The 20,728-nt window shown below is 44.2% G+C and overlaps 1 protein-coding gene across 6 annotated transcripts; it reads left to right on the top strand.

The window, feature by feature from the left end:
• The first annotated feature begins 359 nt into the window (after window positions 1-359).
• dido1 (death inducer-obliterator 1) lies at window positions 360-20,635 on the top strand. 6 transcript variants are annotated; one of them, XM_019268377.2, is made up of 17 exons: window positions 360-489; window positions 1,816-1,907; window positions 2,994-3,112; window positions 3,386-4,469; window positions 4,601-5,012; window positions 5,834-6,196; window positions 9,000-9,219; window positions 11,917-12,442; window positions 12,552-12,711; window positions 12,901-13,017; window positions 13,118-13,231; window positions 13,607-13,757; window positions 13,857-14,376; window positions 14,577-14,724; window positions 14,821-14,910; window positions 15,017-15,212; window positions 16,401-20,635. In XM_019268377.2, exons 3-17 carry the CDS (start codon window positions 3,031-3,033, stop codon window positions 20,054-20,056), a joined length of 7,839 nt encoding a protein of 2,612 aa, XP_019123922.2. In that variant the 5' UTR covers window positions 360-489; window positions 1,816-1,907; window positions 2,994-3,030; the 3' UTR covers window positions 20,057-20,635. The 6 variants fall into 6 exon arrangements, with proteins under 6 accessions (XP_019123922.2, XP_019123920.2, XP_027135624.1 ...); XM_019268375.2 differs by having other exon boundaries at window positions 13,118-13,279; XM_019268376.2 differs by having other exon boundaries at window positions 362-485; window positions 13,118-13,279.
• Window positions 20,636-20,728: the final 93 nt, after the last annotated feature.

The raw sequence follows: 20,728 nt of genomic DNA, 5'->3' as shown, positions 1-20,728 counted from the left end.
AGCAAATGTCAGAAGAACAAGTCACAGATAAAAGTCTAGAAGTGTTTAGACTTAGGTTATCTGACAGACACAAAATGTGACCTGATGTGCAGTAGGCTCCTAACAGTAGTAGTTCAAATTTGAGACAAAAGGGAGTAACAAACATTTAATATATTGTCTGCTAAATATATTATAAATCCTGTTTAGCTCAAGGTTGTTTCCTTAAATTAGCAAATATATATATATATGGCATTTTTAGTGTATTAAGAATTAGAAGGCTGTGCATTTATAAAGTTCATTGGCACGCCTCGGTCTACTGGCTGGACAGACGCAGCATTGTTGTCTGTGGCCGCGCGGTGTCCCCTCCCGGCCGCTGGGGGCGCTGCAGACCCGCTGACCGTGTTCTGTAAACCGTCAGCCATCTGCCGCAGTCAGTTAGCTCCAGCGGGAATGGAAAATGGAGGATTGACCGATCAGCGAGGGCATATCATCGGTATTTCTGACATGTAGGTGGGTAGAAGCAGCAATGCCGCATTGTAGTAACGTTAGCGTAGTGTTTGGTTTGTGTGGGGTGCTTCTGTGTGTCGACCTGCTCCAGGTGAATGTTGAGTGTGACGTTAGCTGTAATGTTAACCTGTACAACCAGGCTACGCTGTTACATTTCCCTCTCCTTATTATTTAAACATGTTTCTAGCTACAGAGTGAATGGCTGCTGTTGTTCGGTGTTTGGTAGTGAGGTGAGCGGGTCTCGGTGGTTATCTCACAGCCAAAGGTTGAATTTGTGCTTAGCTCGTGGTGGCTAATAGCGTTAGCCAGGCATGCTAGCTACAAGTGCACGTTTTTCAGCGCTCCGTCCCTCGTCGGAAAAAAGGAAACAATAACATTTATCGACGAGGCAGGAGACCCGTGCAAGTGCGTGCTTAACGTTACACAAGAAGGTGTCCAGTGTGACGGGCCCAGTGTCTGAATGTGTGGCATTGTGCTCGTGGTTTGCGTTAGCTGACGGGAGATGGTGGTCTGGCTGCGCCGCCATCATTGATGTCGGGCGTCTGGGTTGTAGTCTGTTGTCGTAGTTTGATTTCTCCAGTGTATTCCGACTGGTTTCATATATACGCAGAGGTCACATTGACAGTGTAGATGTGAGGACGATGTCTGCTTGTGACTGACTGAAGAAATCATGCGCTTAAAGGCCCTTTGCAGCTACCTAATAGCGGCCTCGACCGCGATGCGTCTCTTATAAACAGAGCATCGCGGTAGACGCGCCATGACTCTGAATCTGTAACACACATGTCAGAGAGTTGAGAGATTTGGTCGCTTTGTCTGTATACGTTAAATGTTAAATTTGATCTTCGTCCCGGGCCCCTCCCACCTTCTCCTGGCAACCGTATCCACCCATTCACGTGGCACGGCGTCGTGACCACACGCACGCCACCGGAGGGATCCCGTTTGAATCACTTTGAGTCATTTTTGTTTTGACGGTGCAGTGTGCCGCCTCACCAGTACCTCAGGTGTAACTATTGTTATTGAAATCATTCACAGGGGATTCTTGCTTACTGACAATTTTGCAGCAATCAGTTGCCCAACTCATATTTGGTTATTGCAGCGCATTAAATCAGTCAAATTCACCTTTGCCGGCTCTTTCTGGCTGATCAAATAGTGTTCAAATTTTAATTGAGCAGTTTGGCAATTGGAATATATCCCTGTTAGTCGATATCTTTGGTGTCCATAAAATGAACATGATCTGTTGTTGATTTTATCTAAACAAGTCCTCACTGTTGTTGCAGCCTTTTTATGGTAGTACTTTGACCCTATCTTGTGTTTTTTTCTCTCCGGCAGATCCTTTATCCGTGTACCAAGACCGATGATTACTGCTGCGAAGCATTTGTTTTGTTTGAGGAAGCACTCTGATCCTCACTGCTGAACTGCAGGTACAGACACTTTTTTAAAATGTTTTATTACGTGCTCTTAAATTTAAAGAATAGAAAGAGCAATGTGTGTATTGCCACAATGAATGTGTTCTCATGCTTGTAAATGCCTGAAATGTTTTTTTTTTATGGTTTTCATCCAGTTTGATGCCTGCTAACCAAATTTTAAATGAATAAAACAATAATATTGATAATTTTAAGTCAGTAAATGAAAGATTTTAATTGTAATATTTCAATATGGTACAACCTTAAATTGCAGCATTAAACCATAGAGGGTATGTATATGATGTAACTATACACGGAAGTTGCCATAGTCAGTCACTCTTAGTAATAAACATACTTCACTCAGTATCTGTCATGCATTTTCATGAAAAATACTGCTATAAATATAAAAACCTGATGTACAATGAAATGCACAGTTTTAAAAATACAAAAAACCTGCTCATATTTTATCCAGACTGCAGAAGGCTTTAGAGTTCTTGTGATTTTGATGAGGCCAACACATGTGAAGTATCTGTTTCTGCTTTAGTTCCTGACGCACACATACAGATGTTATGTATGCGTCAGGAAACTTGTCGGCAGTATAGCCCGACCAATACTGGATTCTTGTGGCTGATATTGAAATTTGGGATTTTAAATATCCGATTTGTTAAAATAAGACTGATGACCAAGAAAAGTCACCGTGGTCAATGCTGTGTGCTGTTTGTTAGACTCTAATTTGACATTTGGTACTGATGGTCTGATGTGTGTTTGTGTTCCTCTCAGTATTACATCTCTCCCTATCCATTCATAGCAGCCATAATGAGGTTGTTTGGCTACTCTGTGATGGATGTGGTGTGATGTGATAAAGTCATGTCATTGCATACTCTCAATAGAGCTTCCATTAAGAAAAAAATGTTCAATCAGTACTGTATGGTGTAAATAAACATAAGTGTAACTGTTTTTGTTTTTAAGTAATGTAATAGAAACGTTACTATCCCAGTTTTCTAGGACATGGACCCATTCCAGCACTGCCCTCCTCCCCCAGTATTTGTCATGTTGTGAACTGAAAAGAGTGACTCATGGCTGGTCTCTTGTGCTCTTCTGTAGACATTCAGTTTGAAAATAGTGATTGACTCCATCATCTATGGAGAAGAATGTGAGCCCTGAGCTCTCTCTAGCTCCTGAGCCAGAGCAGAGCCAGGACCGTATGGATAGCTGCTCTCAAGGTACCTTGGATGAGCTTCTTTTCCCTCATAATAAAGGGGTGGGAACTTTGTATTAATACCACTAGTGGTGTCAGGCTCTATAATTTTTTTAATGATTTCTAATTTGGCTGAAATGTAGGGTAAGTAAGGGTGATAACCAAGTCAAGCAATCATTTTCAGATTCATAAATTCATTGCTTGATCACAAAATAATCAGTAATTTCTTTGCCATGTTTTTATGTTGCACTTTGTCATATTCTTTTTCACACAGCCATCTTTATTTATCTGTTCACAGGTTGTGGAGAAGGTGATTGCGAGCAGAAGGAAAAGTTTCACACCAAAAGCGATAATGTGGCCAAAGAGGCACTAGAGGAGCCAGACAAACCTTCCAAGGGAAACACAGAATTAAAGAAGACCTGGGGTTTCCGACAGTCCACCGTTGCAAAGAGAGAGATGCCGGTGGAGGCAGCAACCGACGGTTCAGAGAACCGCTGCCCTGTACGTCGCAGTGGCAGGCAGTCTAAGCGAACTGACAAACTAGAGGAATTCCTCTTGACTGCAAAAAGGGGGTCAAGAAAGAGCGCCCCTCCCAGTCTGGAAAGCGGAGACCCTCCTTCCCAAACCCCGACTGATGCAGAGACTGCCTCAGAGGCCAGCTTCGACGGTAACGCCGACTCCAAGGTAGAGTCACCAGAGAGGAGGACGAGAAGCAGTGCAAGGAAGCAGGCGCAACGGAAAACTCGAGGCAGACAGACCCGAGGGGGCGGTGGAGTGACGGTCAAAGATGAAGGAAGCTCTGAGAATGAGGAGGACGACAAAGATGCTGCCAATAAGAACCAGTTACCAGAGGAAAAAGACGAAAAGAGTTCTCCCAGTCCTGAAGACACGGGGAGCACAAATACAGTACAGCCCCAGCTAGAGCCGAACTCCGAGAAGACGCAGATTGTCAAAGAGAAGAACGAACATGGAGATAAAAACGACAAAGTTGAAGCAGAGACTGACGAAGACAACAAAGACAAGCCTGCGGCAATGATGGTAAAACGTGGACCAATCAGAACGTACGTCAATAAAAAGAGGGCAGCCAATAAGAACACTACGCTTGTTAAAGCTCCTGCCAACAAGAGCACCACCCCTGTCAAGAGGGAGACCAAGGCCACCCAAGCTTCTGGAAAGACATGCAAACCCCAGACACAAGCGGGACAGGAGGATGATGATGATGATGATGATGAGGAGGACGACGACAGCGACGATGGCGATGATGATGACGAGGACGACGATGAGAATGACTCTTCAACATCTTCATCATCCATCGAGTCTGACGATGGAGGTTATGATCCTAATGCACTTTACTGCATCTGTCGCCAGAAACACAACAAAAGGTATTTAGTTATCCACCATTGTCATCGTGCTAACTCCAGTTTGTACTTGATGTGTCTTTGATGAACTTATTTAGTCGTACACCGAAAGCCGGAGTTCTTGTTGAGCATTATGAATGTTCTGTGCTTGCTAGGTTCATGATCTGCTGCGACCGCTGCGAGGAGTGGTTCCATGGCGACTGTGTCGGCATCACCGAGGCCCGCGGGCGCCTGATGGAGAGAAACGGGGAAGACTACATCTGCCCCAATTGCCACGCTAAGAAAAACCAGGTGGTCAGACCCGCCACATCTATCCTCTCCATGAGCACAGAGATAGGGAAGCTCAGAGCTGACGCCCCTCCTGTGGTTTGTGCTCTCGCCGTTTCTGCGGCAACTGCTGAGAAAACGAACACCAGTGGAGTGAACTCCACGCAGTCAGCTGTTCAGGCACCACCTCCATCCTCTACTGGGACTGAGGAGAAGGCAGCAGAGGACCTGGGCATCAAAGGCAGGATAGAAAAAGCAACTAATCCAACTGGGAAAAAGAGGATAAAGATCTTTCAGCCGGTAGGTTAAAACTGTTAAGAGTCGATCTATGAAATCACTCTGAGTTATTGTTGTGCTGTTGTCAAACGCTTAATACTGCATGTGGGGATGCAGCGATTAACTGGTTTAGTAAATGTGCATCGGCTATACTGAGTGTCTGTTTCTTACAGTCAACAAAGTGCAAAATAAACAGATGGCAGCAGCAGAAAAAGGAGCATTGCACTGTTTATAAATTTAATTCTCACCAAAATGGTGTATCATCACCTGCATAACACACCTGCATCAGAGCTGCTCTGTTTCCTTCAATTTTTATTAACATTGTAAAAACATCCAAAGTGTTGAGAAATAAATGAACTCTTTGTGATTTCCCCAGACTGCAATCAAACCAACACTAAATCAGTCAATCTACAATCGTTGCATCCCTAACTGCATGTCAAGTGTTGTCCCGATGAGCCAAATTTCAAAGTTACTAAACCGTTCATACAAATTGAATTCCATTTCACCACAGTCCCTGCCAAAGGGCTCAAATGTGGGCGGAATGTGAATTGTAATTGAGTCCCAGAATCTGTGATTAGAGCGCAGCAGTGCTGCACGACTCCAACTTGTTTGTCTTTTTATTCTGCATGTTGTGTTCCTGTTTTTAGATAAAGACCCAAAAGGTTGTAGACTGTAAATGTGGGCAAACAAATGGTTAAAGACATGGCACCAGGCAGCCTTTTGCGACACGCAGTACACATTTTTTAAAAAGAAGACTGTTCAGAGTGCTGGTATTGTGAAAACACTGTGCTGAATGGCATTGCCCATCATAGCGTTTCATTTTATTGTGTAATGACTTGGAGCAGACTATACAGCAGCCAGCCGGGCCGAAAGACCAGAAATCTGCACCAACCGTGGACAGGAAGGCGGTGCCGACAGCAGAGCAAAAAGCAGCGCCAGGCGCAGAGCAGAAAGTGGCGTCGAACGTGGAAGTGAACACGACACCAGAGGTGCCAGAGGAGAAGGCCGGGCAGAAGGCTGAGGATGAGTCTTCCCTTCCGAAGTGTATCGGGCCCGGCTGCGAGAATAACGCCCAGCCAGACTCTGTGTACTGTGGCAACGACTGCATCCTGAGACATGCGGCGGCAGCCATGAAGTCCATCACTGACGTCAAAGAGCCCAAGCAGAAAGACAAGGCCAAGGCTCAGAAAACAAAGGCTACACCAAAGGTAACTTGGACCACTCAAAATGATTGTCTGTCCTTTTTAAAGCAGAACTGTTGAGGCTTTTTAACTCAAGAAATTCTTGATATTCTTGTAAGATATAATATCAGGAGTAGCAGTAGGGGAAAACACTTTCTTAGAAGTTGTGTGCCAAGTCATCATAATGTAGACATTCGACTTCTGATCTCATGTCTTTATCACATTTGAGGAGTTATTTCCTCGGATGCGCTGTGTTTGCTGAATGTTTGGCTTTTTCGTAGCGTTGTTTGGCATGAATCCTCGAGCCTAGCGTGACTGTCCTTCCTCTGAATGACTCGATAACATAATAATCATAACATGATGATGTACATGCTTTGAAATATACATGCAAAAATAACTGCATTGGTGTGATCTGGCTGAAAATTCGGTTTCACTGCCTTTTTATCCACATAAGGCTTTCAGAAAACTGCCGTGTGTATACAATACATCCTTGCTATGCATCCTGCAACCCTCACAAGAAAGTCAAATCTGGTCCTGATTAAAATAGTTCTTGACGGTAACCTGTAACGGTCAGCTGCAGTGGAGCAGGTTGAGTTCAACTGATGAGATCAAAATGAGCAAGTGGCACGTCTACTGACCAGACAGCTCATGGGAACAAAGGAGTCGCATTCCCAATGGAAGAACTGCATACTGATTAAAGCGAGAAGTATTTCAAGTGTTTAGACACTAGTGCTGGGCGATATGGACCGAAAGTCATATGTCGATATTTTTCCTGTGGCCAGATAATTTCATACGTCTGTTATTAATGGATCCCCCAGAAAATTGCACTCCCACCACTCATAATACAAATCCCACAATGCACTGCAAACAATTGACACACAGGTCAAGACCTGTGCACCACCTCTAACCCTGCGGCTTCGGTTATTTACACATTAATCAGTGGTCCAGTTTTGACAACTTAGTGATCTTCTCGCTGTATTTAGCGACTCTTCAAACCCTCTAGCGATTTTAGTTTTTTCCCAAAAAGCGACTTGCGACTTTTTCTAGTGTTATTGGAGACTCTGGCGAGACAACTTTAACGAGCAGAGGTGGAGGAGAAATTAAAGCGAGCTGGCGGCTCAAGGGAAGAAATGTATAGTAATTTTAGTGCAAATGAAACTGTATCGATATAAACTATATGGTCTCGTGCTATATCGCCCAGCCCTAGTAGACACCCACGATGGCTTTGCTTTGCCAGCTATTTTCTTGATGAGACATTTCTATGATAAGACAGTGAGTTGTAGCTAGAGTATCTATGTTTAAAGTGATGCCTCTGTTCATTAAATTACATTCGATAGTATCTAAAGTACTGAAGTTATCTGATCTACAATCAGAATGACGCCATTAACTTGTGGACAGTCTCCTTCTCCTGTGCGCTTGACTGACATTCACACAGCTCTGCAGCAGAGATACTGAGAGAGACATCTGTATTACGCTGAAGACGCGAACACACAACGCAGTGTTTATTTTACATGCACTGGTCATAGCAGTAAACACGCCTGGCCAGTACCACGTTGGTTTCGATAAGCTCATAAGTTATTAACAACCTCACAGGGCTCTCCAGCAGTGAATCATGGGTGGGGAAAAAAGTGCAAGTCTTATTTTTTTTTGGGTGACTTCACAAATGTTGCTGTCCCTGTATGATACTGAGAGAGCCCACACCTGTGTGTGCACAATACGCGACAGCGGGGGTTTAAACGTGGGGGACCAAGGTGGGCAGATTAAAGTAGTTTGTGAGTAAACACTGAAATAAGGTGGAGAATAAAAATGGTGACATAGGAAATGATCTACTCGAAATATGTTAATGTATTCAAATAAAATATAAAATCCACCCCAGTTACACTGTGAATAATCTCTGCAACTGGTTCTTAATGTGTTCAGTGACTTTTTCCTGTACCCGGACTGTGTGCAGATAGTTCACTGAAAAAAAAAAAAATTGTGTTTAGGGCTTTTTGCTGTGCAGGAGATGTGTTTTTAATACTAGTGTTGTATCGAAGTTTAACCCTTTTAACTCTCTAAAGGGATAATGGAATGGGTTGTATAAGTGAATCATTTTCCCAGCACACCAATGGCAGGCGATAAGCTAGTTATTGAAGTAATATCTAAATGGATGTAGCTCTTAATAATTAATCTACAGTGTTTTTGTTTAGAGGCATTTTTATGCAGTCACCCTCTCTGCATTTCTCATGTCTATAACTATAAACTTGTATCTGTTATTAACTGACATTCGACTCATATTAACCCAGTTTTGCCCCTTCATTAATGACAATTCCCAGCAGGTAACAACGGCCCCTCATGTGTTAAATACTTGTCGTCTTATGAGGTGCAAACTGTGCGTATTCCTTGTGCATACATAGCTGGATACAAATCCTGTGATCTCATTACACTAATGGACTTCTGTGAGCGAGGAAACGATGATCTACACTAAAACAATGTATCTTTACCCTGTATGCATTGTGATCATTTCAAGTATTACATATGTTTATGAAAACTATCTTCATTAGGTTTAAACTTTAAGAACTTCAAGTTGTAAGAAAACCTGACCTTGTTTAACTGAGAGCTACTAGAGAACTAGAGCCTGGTGTTTGCAAAAATGCTATTATTTAGTCTGCTAAATCATGCAAATGACAACTGTTAGAGATGTCCTGGTTTCTAGTAGTACTTCCTAGTGAACCTTTAACCACCATATCAAACCTTTCTGTGTTTTCTTTGTGATGTTAATCAAACGTTGAATGATCGCAGAGTGCTGTCACTAAAACTCCTGAATGTGTGTTTCTTCCCGTCCACCCAGAAGAGTGGTGCCAGTGGGAAGAGGGCGCAGAAAACGAGCCGGGACGAGTCGGACAGCGAGGAAGATCACAGCCCTGATCCAGATGAGGACGACGAAGACGCGCATGCTGAGGAACACCCGCCCCCGCCGGCCACTGCATCCTGGTCCAGCGACCATAATTACATTGCAGTAACACCAGAAAAGACTACACCCATATCACCAACAGTGTTAAACAAAAAGTGTATGTATCTCTTTGAAGGTCTCGGGCTGTTGTTGAAACCACGTTGTTGGTTTTTCCTGCTAAGTGTGGTTCCTGTCATGCTAACATTATTTAGAAATGATCCACACACTTGGGGAAGAACACGAGTGCTCTGGAGATGAACTCGGCTGTATGCTAGTCTTCAAAATGATCTGCAAAATGTTGTTTTTTTCATAATGTAAAGGTTTTGTTACTCGATGAAATGTTGGCAGCTGTGGAAAAGGTAAGTGTTATTTTTGGCTTTGGGTAAGTATTCAATAATCCGGAATATGTTTATCTTGAAAGGGGCACTCCACAGATTGCACTCAGCATTTTATTAGTTGAGGTGGTGGCGTACTGAACTCCTGAGCACAGCTTTGCTAGCTCTCATCCTGATGTCACCAGGGCCATCTTGGTTAACAACAAAGCCTGTGCTACAAACTGAAGGCAGCAGTTTGAAATCTCTAGGATTAACACATGATTCGTTTGTATTATGTTTTTTTAATCTTGACCACCACTTGAATCAATTTCCTTTTTAATATCCCGTCCTTTCATCCCTTAACTTGTTGGAAGTGCATTTCTGAAAGCTGGAGTACCCCTTTTGAATACCTCATCATTAAACTGCAGGGCTGATGAAAACTTATAAGGAACGTGTGGTAGAGATGAAAAGAGGGCACTCATCTCCAACTCTGAGCCTTCTGGTGATTATGATGCTATTACCAGGAGATGTATGGATGTGATGAATGGACTGGTGTATGTGTGTGATTTGAAATGACCAAAGTCTCTCCACTTCCTCACCTCATCTCTTGGACCCACTTAAAATGGTCACTCCTTTCCTTTCTCCAGCAGGTAGGTGGACTGATGAAGCTAACATAGCTCATATTGAGCTATGCTCATATTCAGCTGTTAAGCACGACCTTGTGTTTATTTTTTCTGCCATTTTTGTGGTTCACAGGCTGACTTTTTTTTATTTTATTATTCATATTGAATATGATGCCTCACTACTCAGTGGGAAACTGGCTTTAAAATAAAAGGTGATATAACAGATTTTAGGATGCCTCGATTGATTGTTGTGAGCAGTCTTGGCTTGCTGTAGGATATCCTGACCAGTTTAGATCAAACAAGCATATACATCTGATATGTCTACACACACTGGAGCCGTGACACTCGAGAGCCCCCCAGATGGCGGACAGCCGGAGAAAGAAGCTCTGCTACCCGAGACCAGACCAGACCAGACCACACCACATGGAGATACTGCAGTGAAGTTCAGAACGGCCACAGTAGAAGATAGAAGCTGAAGACCTGATTCAGAAGATGAAGAGACCCATCATGCTCAATGTTTTTCCACACACTTTGCACCTGATGAGATAAATGTAGAGGGAAACGTTTGTTGCAATGAAATTTGGACATTTCAGTTTTCTTCCTTTCCTTTATAAGAGGGCATTGAAGGCATTAGAATGAACTTCGTAAGATAGCAAGTAAAGAGCATCTTATCAGGTCAGGAGATCAGTGTGAGCAATGATTGTGTGATGAACAGGAGGAGGAAGTTATGGCTCATTGATATGTGCTTCCATAGCCCATATTTTGCTGAGTGATGTGATTGCTGTGACAACCTATTTCGAGGTCGGTTGACTTTGGTTGCAGTACTGTTGCTCTGGTTCATACATTTCAGTGGGTGTATAGTGTGTGTGTCCTAGTGGGGTCAATGCAGCTTTAACATGCAACTTGGGCAACAGATGACTGGGTGCACTAGCATCTGCACATGACAGTTTGAAGAGTTGACAAGTGTGCGTTTCCATATTCAAGTCTTAAATCAGTCTTTTCCAAGTCTTGGAAATGACTGATTGGTTGATATATTATTTTCTTTAAATTGAAAAGATTTAGAAAAATGATTCCTGTATATCTGCACCATTGACTCATTCATCAATAAGTCTTGGGTCTAGTTACTTTTTGCCTCATCAGCTGGTGATAGTGGCTAGAGTTTGTATCTGTGCTCAAACTAATTGATAAGAATGAGTAAGTTATGAACTTTATCATTCTTAATCATTTCCTCTGATTCTTATCCACATATTCCAGTCATTTAGTGTAATTGATCATATAGCATTAATAGGCAGTGAAGCGATTCAGGTAAAGAAGAGTTTGGCCAGTGAATAACCAGTTGATGCTGCTTGTTTCTCACTTTCTAATGAGACAACATGGTAGTCTTTTTTTATTTTATTTTAAAAACTATGAAAGCTAAGAGTTTGCACAAGACTGAAATGCATCTGTTCCTTTCTTGTATGGATCTATAGGTACTGAGCTCTTTTATGAGGAAGTACACATATACACATAGATCATTGCCACCTGAAATGTTTGGGAAGATACTTTATTCTCAAATGGACCTTCATAAACAACACACTGCCACAAATAAACCCACAGCCCAGTTGTCAGTTTTGTGTTCATTTTTATTCCAGTGCTTTTGTTCCAACTGTTCACTGGGTGTGCGCACAAATAATTGTGAAAAAAAATATTTTTTTGATCAATTGAAGGAAGGCTTCATATCTTCTTTTTTCAGCTGTAAAGATCATAGCACCAGTCTCTCAATTATAGACCCAACATGATGATCATGCTGTGTTGGTAAAATAGTCACACTGCGTGTTGCTGGTGATATGGTAAATGACGCTGTGTTTTTAAAGTGTTTGATCTCGTTCTTGGTTTCAGCCCCTCCAAAAGAAGAGAAGCAGAGTGAGAAGGAGCCATCACCGGCTCCTGAGAAACCTTCCCCAGCATCCACAACGTCAGTCAAAGGATCCAAGAGGTCACCACCCTCTAGAGCAGCCAAGGTTTCCTCGAAGGGCAAGAAGTCTTCCCTTCAGACTACCAGCTCAAAGACATCCAAGAAACCTTCGACACCTCTGAGTAAAACGGCAGCAAAGTCCAAGAAACCAGGCCTGTCGCCCGTCCATACCCCATCTCCCTTCCCTCCAGGTCCGGTCCATGTCACAGGAGCACTGAGAGTCACCAAGTCCAACTTTACCATTCCTAAGAAGCAACCACAACCAAAGGATGCTCCATCCCATAGTCGGTCCTCCTCTAGAGTCCCATCATCTCCCTCCAACCACTCCTCCTCTTCCAGACCTTCACATTCAGCTGCTTCAGCACCCCCCGTGTCCCCTATGCCGCCACCACCCAATAACCAGATGAGACAGAACATCCGGCGCTCGCTGACAGACATCCTCTATAAGAGGTAAGAGTCCCACAAAACCTTGTTCAGAATACTTGTGTTTCTAAAATGCTCACAGTCACTGTTTAGCTAAACAATTTTAAAGACCATGCATATTTGTTGTGACACCCAGGGTGAGCGACAGTGATGATCTGAAAATGACTGAGAGCGAGGTGGGACGACTGGCTGTTGCCATTGAAAAGGAAATGTTCAATCTCTGCCTTAGCACTGACAGCAAGTACAAGAACAAGTACAGGTCCCTCATGTTCAATCTTAAAGATCCCAAAAACAAAGTAAGTCAACATAATTTAATTAATTTACATTTTTATATATATATATATATATATATATATATTTCATATTCAACTGCATATCTTGTGTTTACAGAACTATGTAAGCAGTGCCTACAGCCTGAGGAGCTTTTGTCTTGAGTCTTATCTTTTGTTGAGATGTTAAAATACTGTGTGGTATGTTTGTTTCAGGGCCTGTTCTACAGAGTTGTGGGTGGCGAGGTTAGTCCCTTCAGACTGGTGAGACTAAGTGCTGAAGAGTTGCTTTCCAAAGAGATATCAGAGTGGAGGAAGCCAGATGCTCCTGAGGTAAATACTACTTTCCTTTAACTTAACACCAAGCACAGATCAACTTGAGATTTAAAGAGTTTGTAGTTCAACACGATGCATATAATATCGTATCCTGCAGGCCCAGTCTCCCAGTGCAAGGGGCCATTCGGGGCAGTCCAAACTGGGCAACAGGCATGACTCTGGCTCACACAGCATAGATATGGAAGATGCTCCACCAACATCTGATGCAGATGTATGTATCTCTAGCACCTCTTCATCTGCTCGCATGGCCTCTGCTGCAGTAAGTGGTGGCATGCTCTTCAACTTTTCACACTTTTCTTTTCACCTTTGCACGGGGTCCTAGTACACAAACTGTTACATGAATCTGTCAAAGTAAAGAGAGTAGCGGTGACATCACAGGCTACTTATCTCGCTGTCTAACTGTCCTGTTCTTCAATGCAATTTCTGAAACTATCTTTCTTCTTCATTGCTGAGCATCTACTTGCATCTACCTTGCACAAAACACAGTGTTGTGCATCATATTAATCCAGAATTATGGTTTTGGGAGGGTGATTACAGTGTAATCCAGTTCAAGATTTGACAGAGATCCTCTTTTATGTGTCCATAGGACCAAGATGAGTCTCCTTTGTCTTCGGCTCAACCTTCTGCTGTGGAGGGGAACAGCAGCAGCATGCCAGACATTTTCAGTACCATGCTCAAAGACACTACTTCTGAACACAGAACTCATCTATTTGACCTCAACTGTAAAATATGCACAGGTAAATGAGAGGCTAATATAAATGTCGGTGGTTAAAGTCATTCAGTAGATTGAACGTGATTGTTACAGATGACAACGGTTTTTGAATCCTGCCCTCTAGGTCAGAAGATGGAAGATGAGCCTGCAGCTAAGAAACCCAAACTGACCAAGAAGCCTGAAACTAAACCGCCCAGACAAGAGCTGCATTTGTCCAGGTCAGGGGATGTCCCTCCTGCTGGCCAATCGCAGGTCCCCACATCTTACCAGCACCAAGATCCCTTAGCCTACCAACAACCAGTCCCTCCATCCTACCAGTCTAACGTGGAGCCAGCTGTTCCAGAAACACAGTCACAGCTTTATCAGGAGGACCTGAGTATGCTGGTGCCTCCAGCCCCAGCCCCTGCGCCCATCGCCCCCACTGTGTCCTCTGTTAGCATCACCCGCAGAGACCCGCGCATGGCCAGGCACAGTTCCAGTGTAACCGTCACCTACACTGCTCCAGAAAAACCCATCAACAACAACTCAGCAGAATCACTCCCAGCTCCTGTGAGTGTTCCAGTGGAAGTTGGACCCAAGGCACCACTGCCGATGCCCCCAGCTCCACCACCTTCAGCAGCCGTGTCCAAACCAGCCAAAACAAGGTGCTTAATCTCAATGTCAGTGCTCAGTGTTTTACAAATGTCCTGTCAGCAAACAGGTTTGGTGGTGTTACAGTAGAGCATGATAGGGCAGCAGCATTGTTATATTCTTTGAGAAAACCTTGTATATGATCAGCTGTGTACAGGCTTGGGATTCTGGTTTTGGCTTTTTTTCTAAAAGGAATTCGGTCTTGGTTTTACAGTGTGCCCGAGCCTCCTCTTGAGGGTGAGACAGCAATCTTCCTCCACGGTCAAGAGAAGATTTGGAAAGGACTCATTAATATGCAGTCGGTGGCCAAGTTTGTGACCAAGGCTTATCTGGTGTCAGGATCCTTTGAACATCTGAAGGAGGTTAGTACTTTTGCCTGGTTTATTAGGCTCATATTTAATTTCAGACATAATCATTATTGGATGTAAAACCATGTTAATGTTGTCAATGCTGTGCAGGATTTGCCAGACACCATTCATGTTGGTGGACGCATATCTCCAAACACAGTGTGGGACTATGTCGGGAAACTGAAAACGTCACTCTCCAAGGTTTGTTTGGGGGAAAGTGTATTTGTATAAAAGTTCAGGGTTAACGTCTTTATTTAAAGGCCTTGCATCACTTACATGCTGGTTTTGGCTCTTTCTGTGTTTGCAGGAACTGTGTTTGATCCGTTTCCATCCAGCCACAGAGGAAGAGGAGGTGGCATATGTCTCTCTCTTCTCTTACTTTAGCAGCAGGAAACGATTTGGTGTAGTGGCTAACAACAACCGTCGCATCAAAGACCTTTATCTCATCCCACTGGGCTCAAAGGACCCATTACCCTCCAAACTATTACCGTTTGATGGGCCAGGTAAGCATTTAAAGCGATACACAAATAGCTTGGTGGTAACATGAATGTTATTGTATTTATCTGAATATTTTTGCTCTTAGATTGTGTTGTGTTTTTTTGTCTGTGATACATATGGTGAGTATATTTGGTGTTTGTTTTGGACCCAGGTTGAAATGAGAGCTTTTTTGATTCATGGGTTTGTACTGTAGGGGGCACTCACACTCCTTGCTGAGTCTCCCCCGGAAAACACCTCTGTGCTTTTAACAGCTGCTGTGTTCTCTCTCTGACGTGTATCTGACTTTGTATCACACATTTCTAATAAAGGAAGTTTGCATCGCAGGTTGGTGCCATTTGAGTCCAGTTTCAGCCTGTTGTTTCTTAAGACTTGGCTCATACATAAACATAATTGAACCACTGTGTAATCAATAAATTGCTGTGAGCTAACTTGTCAGTCATTTTATACCACACTGGTGTTCATATGGTAACATCTTGCACCCCTGGAATAAACCAACAACACTGACATGTCCTCCTAAATAAAGAACCAGCACTTAATCTAAACTTTTCAACCAGTGATTGTACAACACTGTCTAATGCAGCTGTGGTAAGTACAAAGGTTGTCCATCTCTGAGGGTCTCAAACATCAGTAGATCTACTCCTGCATATTAAGCCACCAAAAGGGAACATTGGATACATGAGCTTTTTTCTTTTATTCAAATCAGATTTTAATAGAATTAATATTTATAACATTTACTATCTGTTTGGAATCTTGGTGGTGATCTCAATGAATGATTTAGAGTGATATCATTTGATTCTGTTTTTCTATTGGTTATATCTGCCATTACACCTCACTTCACTCACCAGCACAAGCCTACTGATCAATACATTTAATGACTACTGTCTTATTATTGAACTGTAGACTAGGAAACGTGTGTAGTCATATCACTTTGTCATTTATTACTCATTGTCATTTGTTGGATAACACCTTGGAGTTGAGAGAACTTTGCTTTATGTGTCACAAAGTTTTTTGTGCTACGGATGGTGTTTGTATCATTTTTTTTCTTAGATGCTCTCATTTCGCCTGTTTTTTGCTCTGTTTATGCTCAGTCAAACCTTTTTTTAGCAGTTTTACAGGGAGAATGGCATCTATTTTGTAAAATTGTATGTTAGTTCATATGCATATGTTTTCTAAGATTCTTGTCCATCTTGCAGGGCTTGAACCAGCTCGTCCCAACCTCCTCCTGGGGCTGCTGATCTGTCAGAAGGACCGGAAGCGAGCAGGTGCTCCGTTGGAAACTGAAGAAAAACGGTCCAAGACTCAAACCAAAGATGTCGATGACACCAGCCTTCCAAAGCCATCTGCTTCAGTCAGAGCAGAGAGAAGCATGCGGCAGAGTCTTGAAATTCCCTTCAGCACGACACCTCCAGGATCACCTCCAAGCAGCTCTTCTGAGACCTCCAGCAGCACTGTGACCACCTCCTCAGTCCTTTCCTTACTGTCTTCTGTCAAAGCTCCAGCCACATCCACTACCACTGGCAAGGACTCCCCATCTTCATCCAGCTCTGTTGCTTCCTCTGCAGCAACTGCCACTCCTCTTCAGACCATCCTCAATACTCTATTTGGGAAGAAAAAGCATGACTCTGAAGCTTCCAATTCACCGTCTGATCATGGCGGGGAACTCTCTGTCCCGCCTACAATGCTAGACCCCATTGTGCAGCAGTTTGCACAGAATTTTAAAGAGAAACCGGTAGAGGAGGATGAAGATGACCGGCCATATGATCCAGAAGAAGAGTATGACCCCAGTAAGGGCTACAATGCACCTAAGAAGCCTGTTGAAGTACTAAGCAAACCTGAAATCTCAAAGCAGCCTCCAGTTGTTGCAAATGAAGGTGATGATGTGGCATATGACCCAGAGGATGACTCAATTTTTGAAGATGTCAAAACTTTAGTACCAGGTCAAGCTAAGGCTGCAGCAGAATCTACAACTAATCCACAAAAGATCTTGGAGAGCCTTAAAAAGATTGGGGATCAGACCTTCCAGAAACAGGGAGAGCAACAAACATCATCCACAGGGACACTTCCAGACACTCTCTTAATTCAACCTACTAAATCTCTTTTGGCCAATACACAGCTACTGCAGCTTGGCAAAAAGGTTGAGGAACTAGTAAAGTCTTCATCAGTCACTCCCTTGATCAACCAGAGGCGAGATCCCCGACAGAGCAGGGATCCTCGACATGCAACGGCTGACAGGAAACCATCTGATGAATCTGAGGCATCCACTCTGTTGCCGGATTCTACTCCTTCACAACCTGCGGTTCAAGAACCTCAGCTGTCCAGTGTACCTGAACTCCCAGACATCTCACAGGGCCAAGAAGCCTCGCTGCTTCAAGAGGAAGTGAAAAGTGAGATGCTGCCTTTCATGGAGTCAGACAAGGCAGAGGTGTCAATTCCATTATTAGGAGAGGCGGTGGAACCTGATATGGAGGTGAACTACATGGGTGAGAAAGAAGAGAAATCTGAGGAAGCTGAGCCCATCAAGACAGAAACAGAGATGGACAAGTACAGTATATGGCCAAATGCTGCTAGTATTTTAAAACCCGGTGAGGACTCGGAGTATGACGAGAACAGCCAAGATACACCAACCACAAGTTATTATAATGAGCCTGCAAACACCTCCGCGATAACTTCGACAATACCAGTTCTTACTCAGAGCACAGCAATGGTCGACACTCAGTCCCATCACATGCCACATCATTTGCCGGCGTCAGGCTTTGACAGTGAGTACAGACCTCCAGCTGACATTCCCCCACCATCCAACTTCCCCCCACCCCATCTGATGCAGGGACAAAACATGATAATGAGGCCTCCGCCAATGTCTATACCACCACCCATGCAAGGCCTTCCTCCAATGTCAGGCCCCCTTCCTATCCAGGGACCCCCTCCATCCATCCATGTTCCTCCCCCTGTACGTGGTCCTCCGCCCATGCCAGGTGAGAACAGCCAGCAATATGGTCCACCTCCAGCTGCATACCCTCCCTATCAGAACCAATGGCCAGGCACCCAACCACCACCACAGCAACAGCAGCCTCCTGGTCCAGTTTCTCAGAATATCATGCCACCCAGAGGACCACCACCACCATTCCCTCCAATGGCCCAGAGAGGCCCTGCTCCTCAAATGTTTGATCCCTCCATTCCTCCTCAGCACATTGGACAGCAAGGCCCACCTCCAGGCCTCCCTCCACCTCCTACTTTTGATGGACAGAACAGTTTACCCCCACCAAGATTCACTGGTCCTCCACCACCATTTAATTTCCCAGCAAACAGAGGTCCTCTGCCACCTTTCACAGGGCCACCTCCCGCTCACTTTGATAACAGACTCCCTCCTCCGTCCCACTTCCCAGGGCCCAGGGGTCCTCTGCCATCTCAGTATGGTGACCATGGGGCTCAACCTCCAATGGGAGACCAACCTCGAGGGCCTGCAGAACAGTATAATAAAGACAATTCAAACTCATTTAAGCTTAACGTGGACCAGAATACAAACCCACTCCATATTTTTAAAGACAATCAGGGTCCCCCGTCAGCATACCGGGGACCTCCAACTAACCAGTATGAGGACAGAAGAGGCCCACCTTCTAGTGGTGAGATGAGCGGACAGCACTTCAGTCCACATAACCAGTATGGAAGCTCCCGACCACACTCTTCGCCTCCACATCGAGGATCTTTTGATGAGCACAGAGGTCCTCCCTCTCATGAGAATAGACCACACTCGTCTCAGCGCTTTGGAGGATCAGAGCGGTACCGCTTTGATAGGCATTCTGATGAGGCTAGACCTGTTCGCCACAGTGGGCCACTACTGCCAACTCCTCCAGAGGCTCCATTAGGTCCACCGGGTCGCATGGGAGCCCACAGTCCAGACATGCACAGGGACGACCACTGGCGCCGCCATTCTCCTGAGATAAGGAGGAGGAGCAGCACCACCCGAGAAGACTCAGATCCCCACAGCCTAGAACGTTTCAGTCGCTTCGAAGGAGGCCACAGAGACCCTCCTCCTGGTCCCCTACAGCCCCCCGAGGAGAGACCAAGGGAGCTGTCAGAGGACCACCGGAGGGAAAGAGAGAGGGAAGTTCCTCACGCTGGCAGGCCATCATGGGACAGGGGCCAGGGCAAGCGGTGGAGCAGAGAACGAGAGTGGGATCGAAGCAGAGATAGGGATCGTGATCACGAGCGTAGCCGAGAAAGAGATCGCAGCAGAGGGAAGGAGGGTGAGAGGCACAGGGAGATGGAGGGAGAGCGACACAGGGATCAAGACACAGACAAGAGGAGAGACCGGGAAAGAGACAGGGAAAGGGAGAGACCCAGGGATTCTGACAGGAGGGACTACGACCGCGACAGAGGGAGAAACCGTGACCGAGAACGTGAGCGGGAACGGGAACGTGACCGTGAGCGGGAACGTGACCGTGACCGTGAGCGTGATCGAGACAGGAGACGTGACAGATCCCGAAGCAGGGATCGTGACAGGGACAAAGACCGTGCAAAAGACCGTGGCAGAGACAAAGACAAAGACAGAGACAAAGACAAAGACAGAGACAAAGACAGAGAAAGGGACAGGGACAGAGACAGAGACAGAGACAGAGACAGAGACAGGGATAGGGATAGGGATAGGGATAGGGAAAAAGAGAGGGAGAGGGATAAAGACAAAGATAGAGAGAGAGATAGAGACAGAGACAGGGACAAAGACAAAGACAAAGATAGGGATCGTCGGGACAGGAGCAGAAGCAGAGAAAAGAGAGAGGAGAAAAAGGACAATAAACATGATACATCCAAGGAGAGTGACAAAACTGCAGAAAATGAGAAGAGGGTGTCCTAATTTCCATGGGCACTACTTTACGGTTTTGAGAAACACTTTAACCTTTCACCAGTTGAAGTCATCGCTGTAAATGTAGATTAACAGTATTTCGTTAAATTTCCAGTTGTGTTCATACTAGAAAAATGTTTGACAATGTTTGTATTCTTTTTGTCACTTAAAGGTTTCTAATTTCTTTTATCACGTTTGAAAAACAAAACTGAAGGCCATCTAAGTTGCTTGTGTATTAAGTAGGCTGAGTCCTATTACATGTACCTTTCTCCTGTCAAAGCATTTTTTTAAGAAAACAAAAGTGTAAGTGATTAACACACCATTTTGCAATATGTAAATATGAATGTATTTGTGTATATACTGATGTTTTTAATCATACTTTTCTAAGTAGAGAAATTAAAGCCATATATCTGAAATGGATAATGTGAAAGTTAAGGCAACACTGTTTACACACAAATGTGTGTTTATGTCCGGCAGGTTTGATCCTAAAGGCTCCAAACTACCCGCAGTATACACCCCATCAGTGGTTGTTAATGAAATGTCCTGATTTTGTTTCACTTCAACCAATTAAACCGTTTGATGACATGTGCATCAGTCTCTGTTGTATATTTTTTTGTGTATGAATAATACCAAAAAGCAATTTAGCTTTCACATTGTGGTGAAGTAATACAAGAGTGGGTTTTG

The sequence above is a fragment of the Larimichthys crocea genome, chromosome VI, assembly GCF_000972845.2.
Source record: "Larimichthys crocea isolate SSNF chromosome VI, L_crocea_2.0, whole genome shotgun sequence".
Lineage (NCBI taxonomy): Eukaryota > Metazoa > Chordata > Actinopteri > Sciaenidae > Larimichthys > Larimichthys crocea.
The sequence above is the reverse complement of the archived record's forward strand: the minus strand, read 5'-3'. Positions and strand labels throughout refer to the sequence as shown.

Excerpts from the sequence above, each read along its gene's own strand:
- dido1 (XM_019268375.2), top strand. The coding sequence starts at position 3,031 with ATGGAGAAGAATGTGAGCCCTGAGCTCTCTCTAGCTCCTGAGCCAGAG. Across the intron at positions 3,113-3,385 it reads TATGGATAGCTGCTCTCAAG|GTTGTGGAGAAGGTGATTGC; the intron begins GTACCTTGGATG and ends ATCTGTTCACAG. Across the intron at positions 9,220-11,916 it reads AACAGTGTTAAACAAAAAGT|CCCCTCCAAAAGAAGAGAAG; the intron begins GTATGTATCTCT and ends TCTTGGTTTCAG.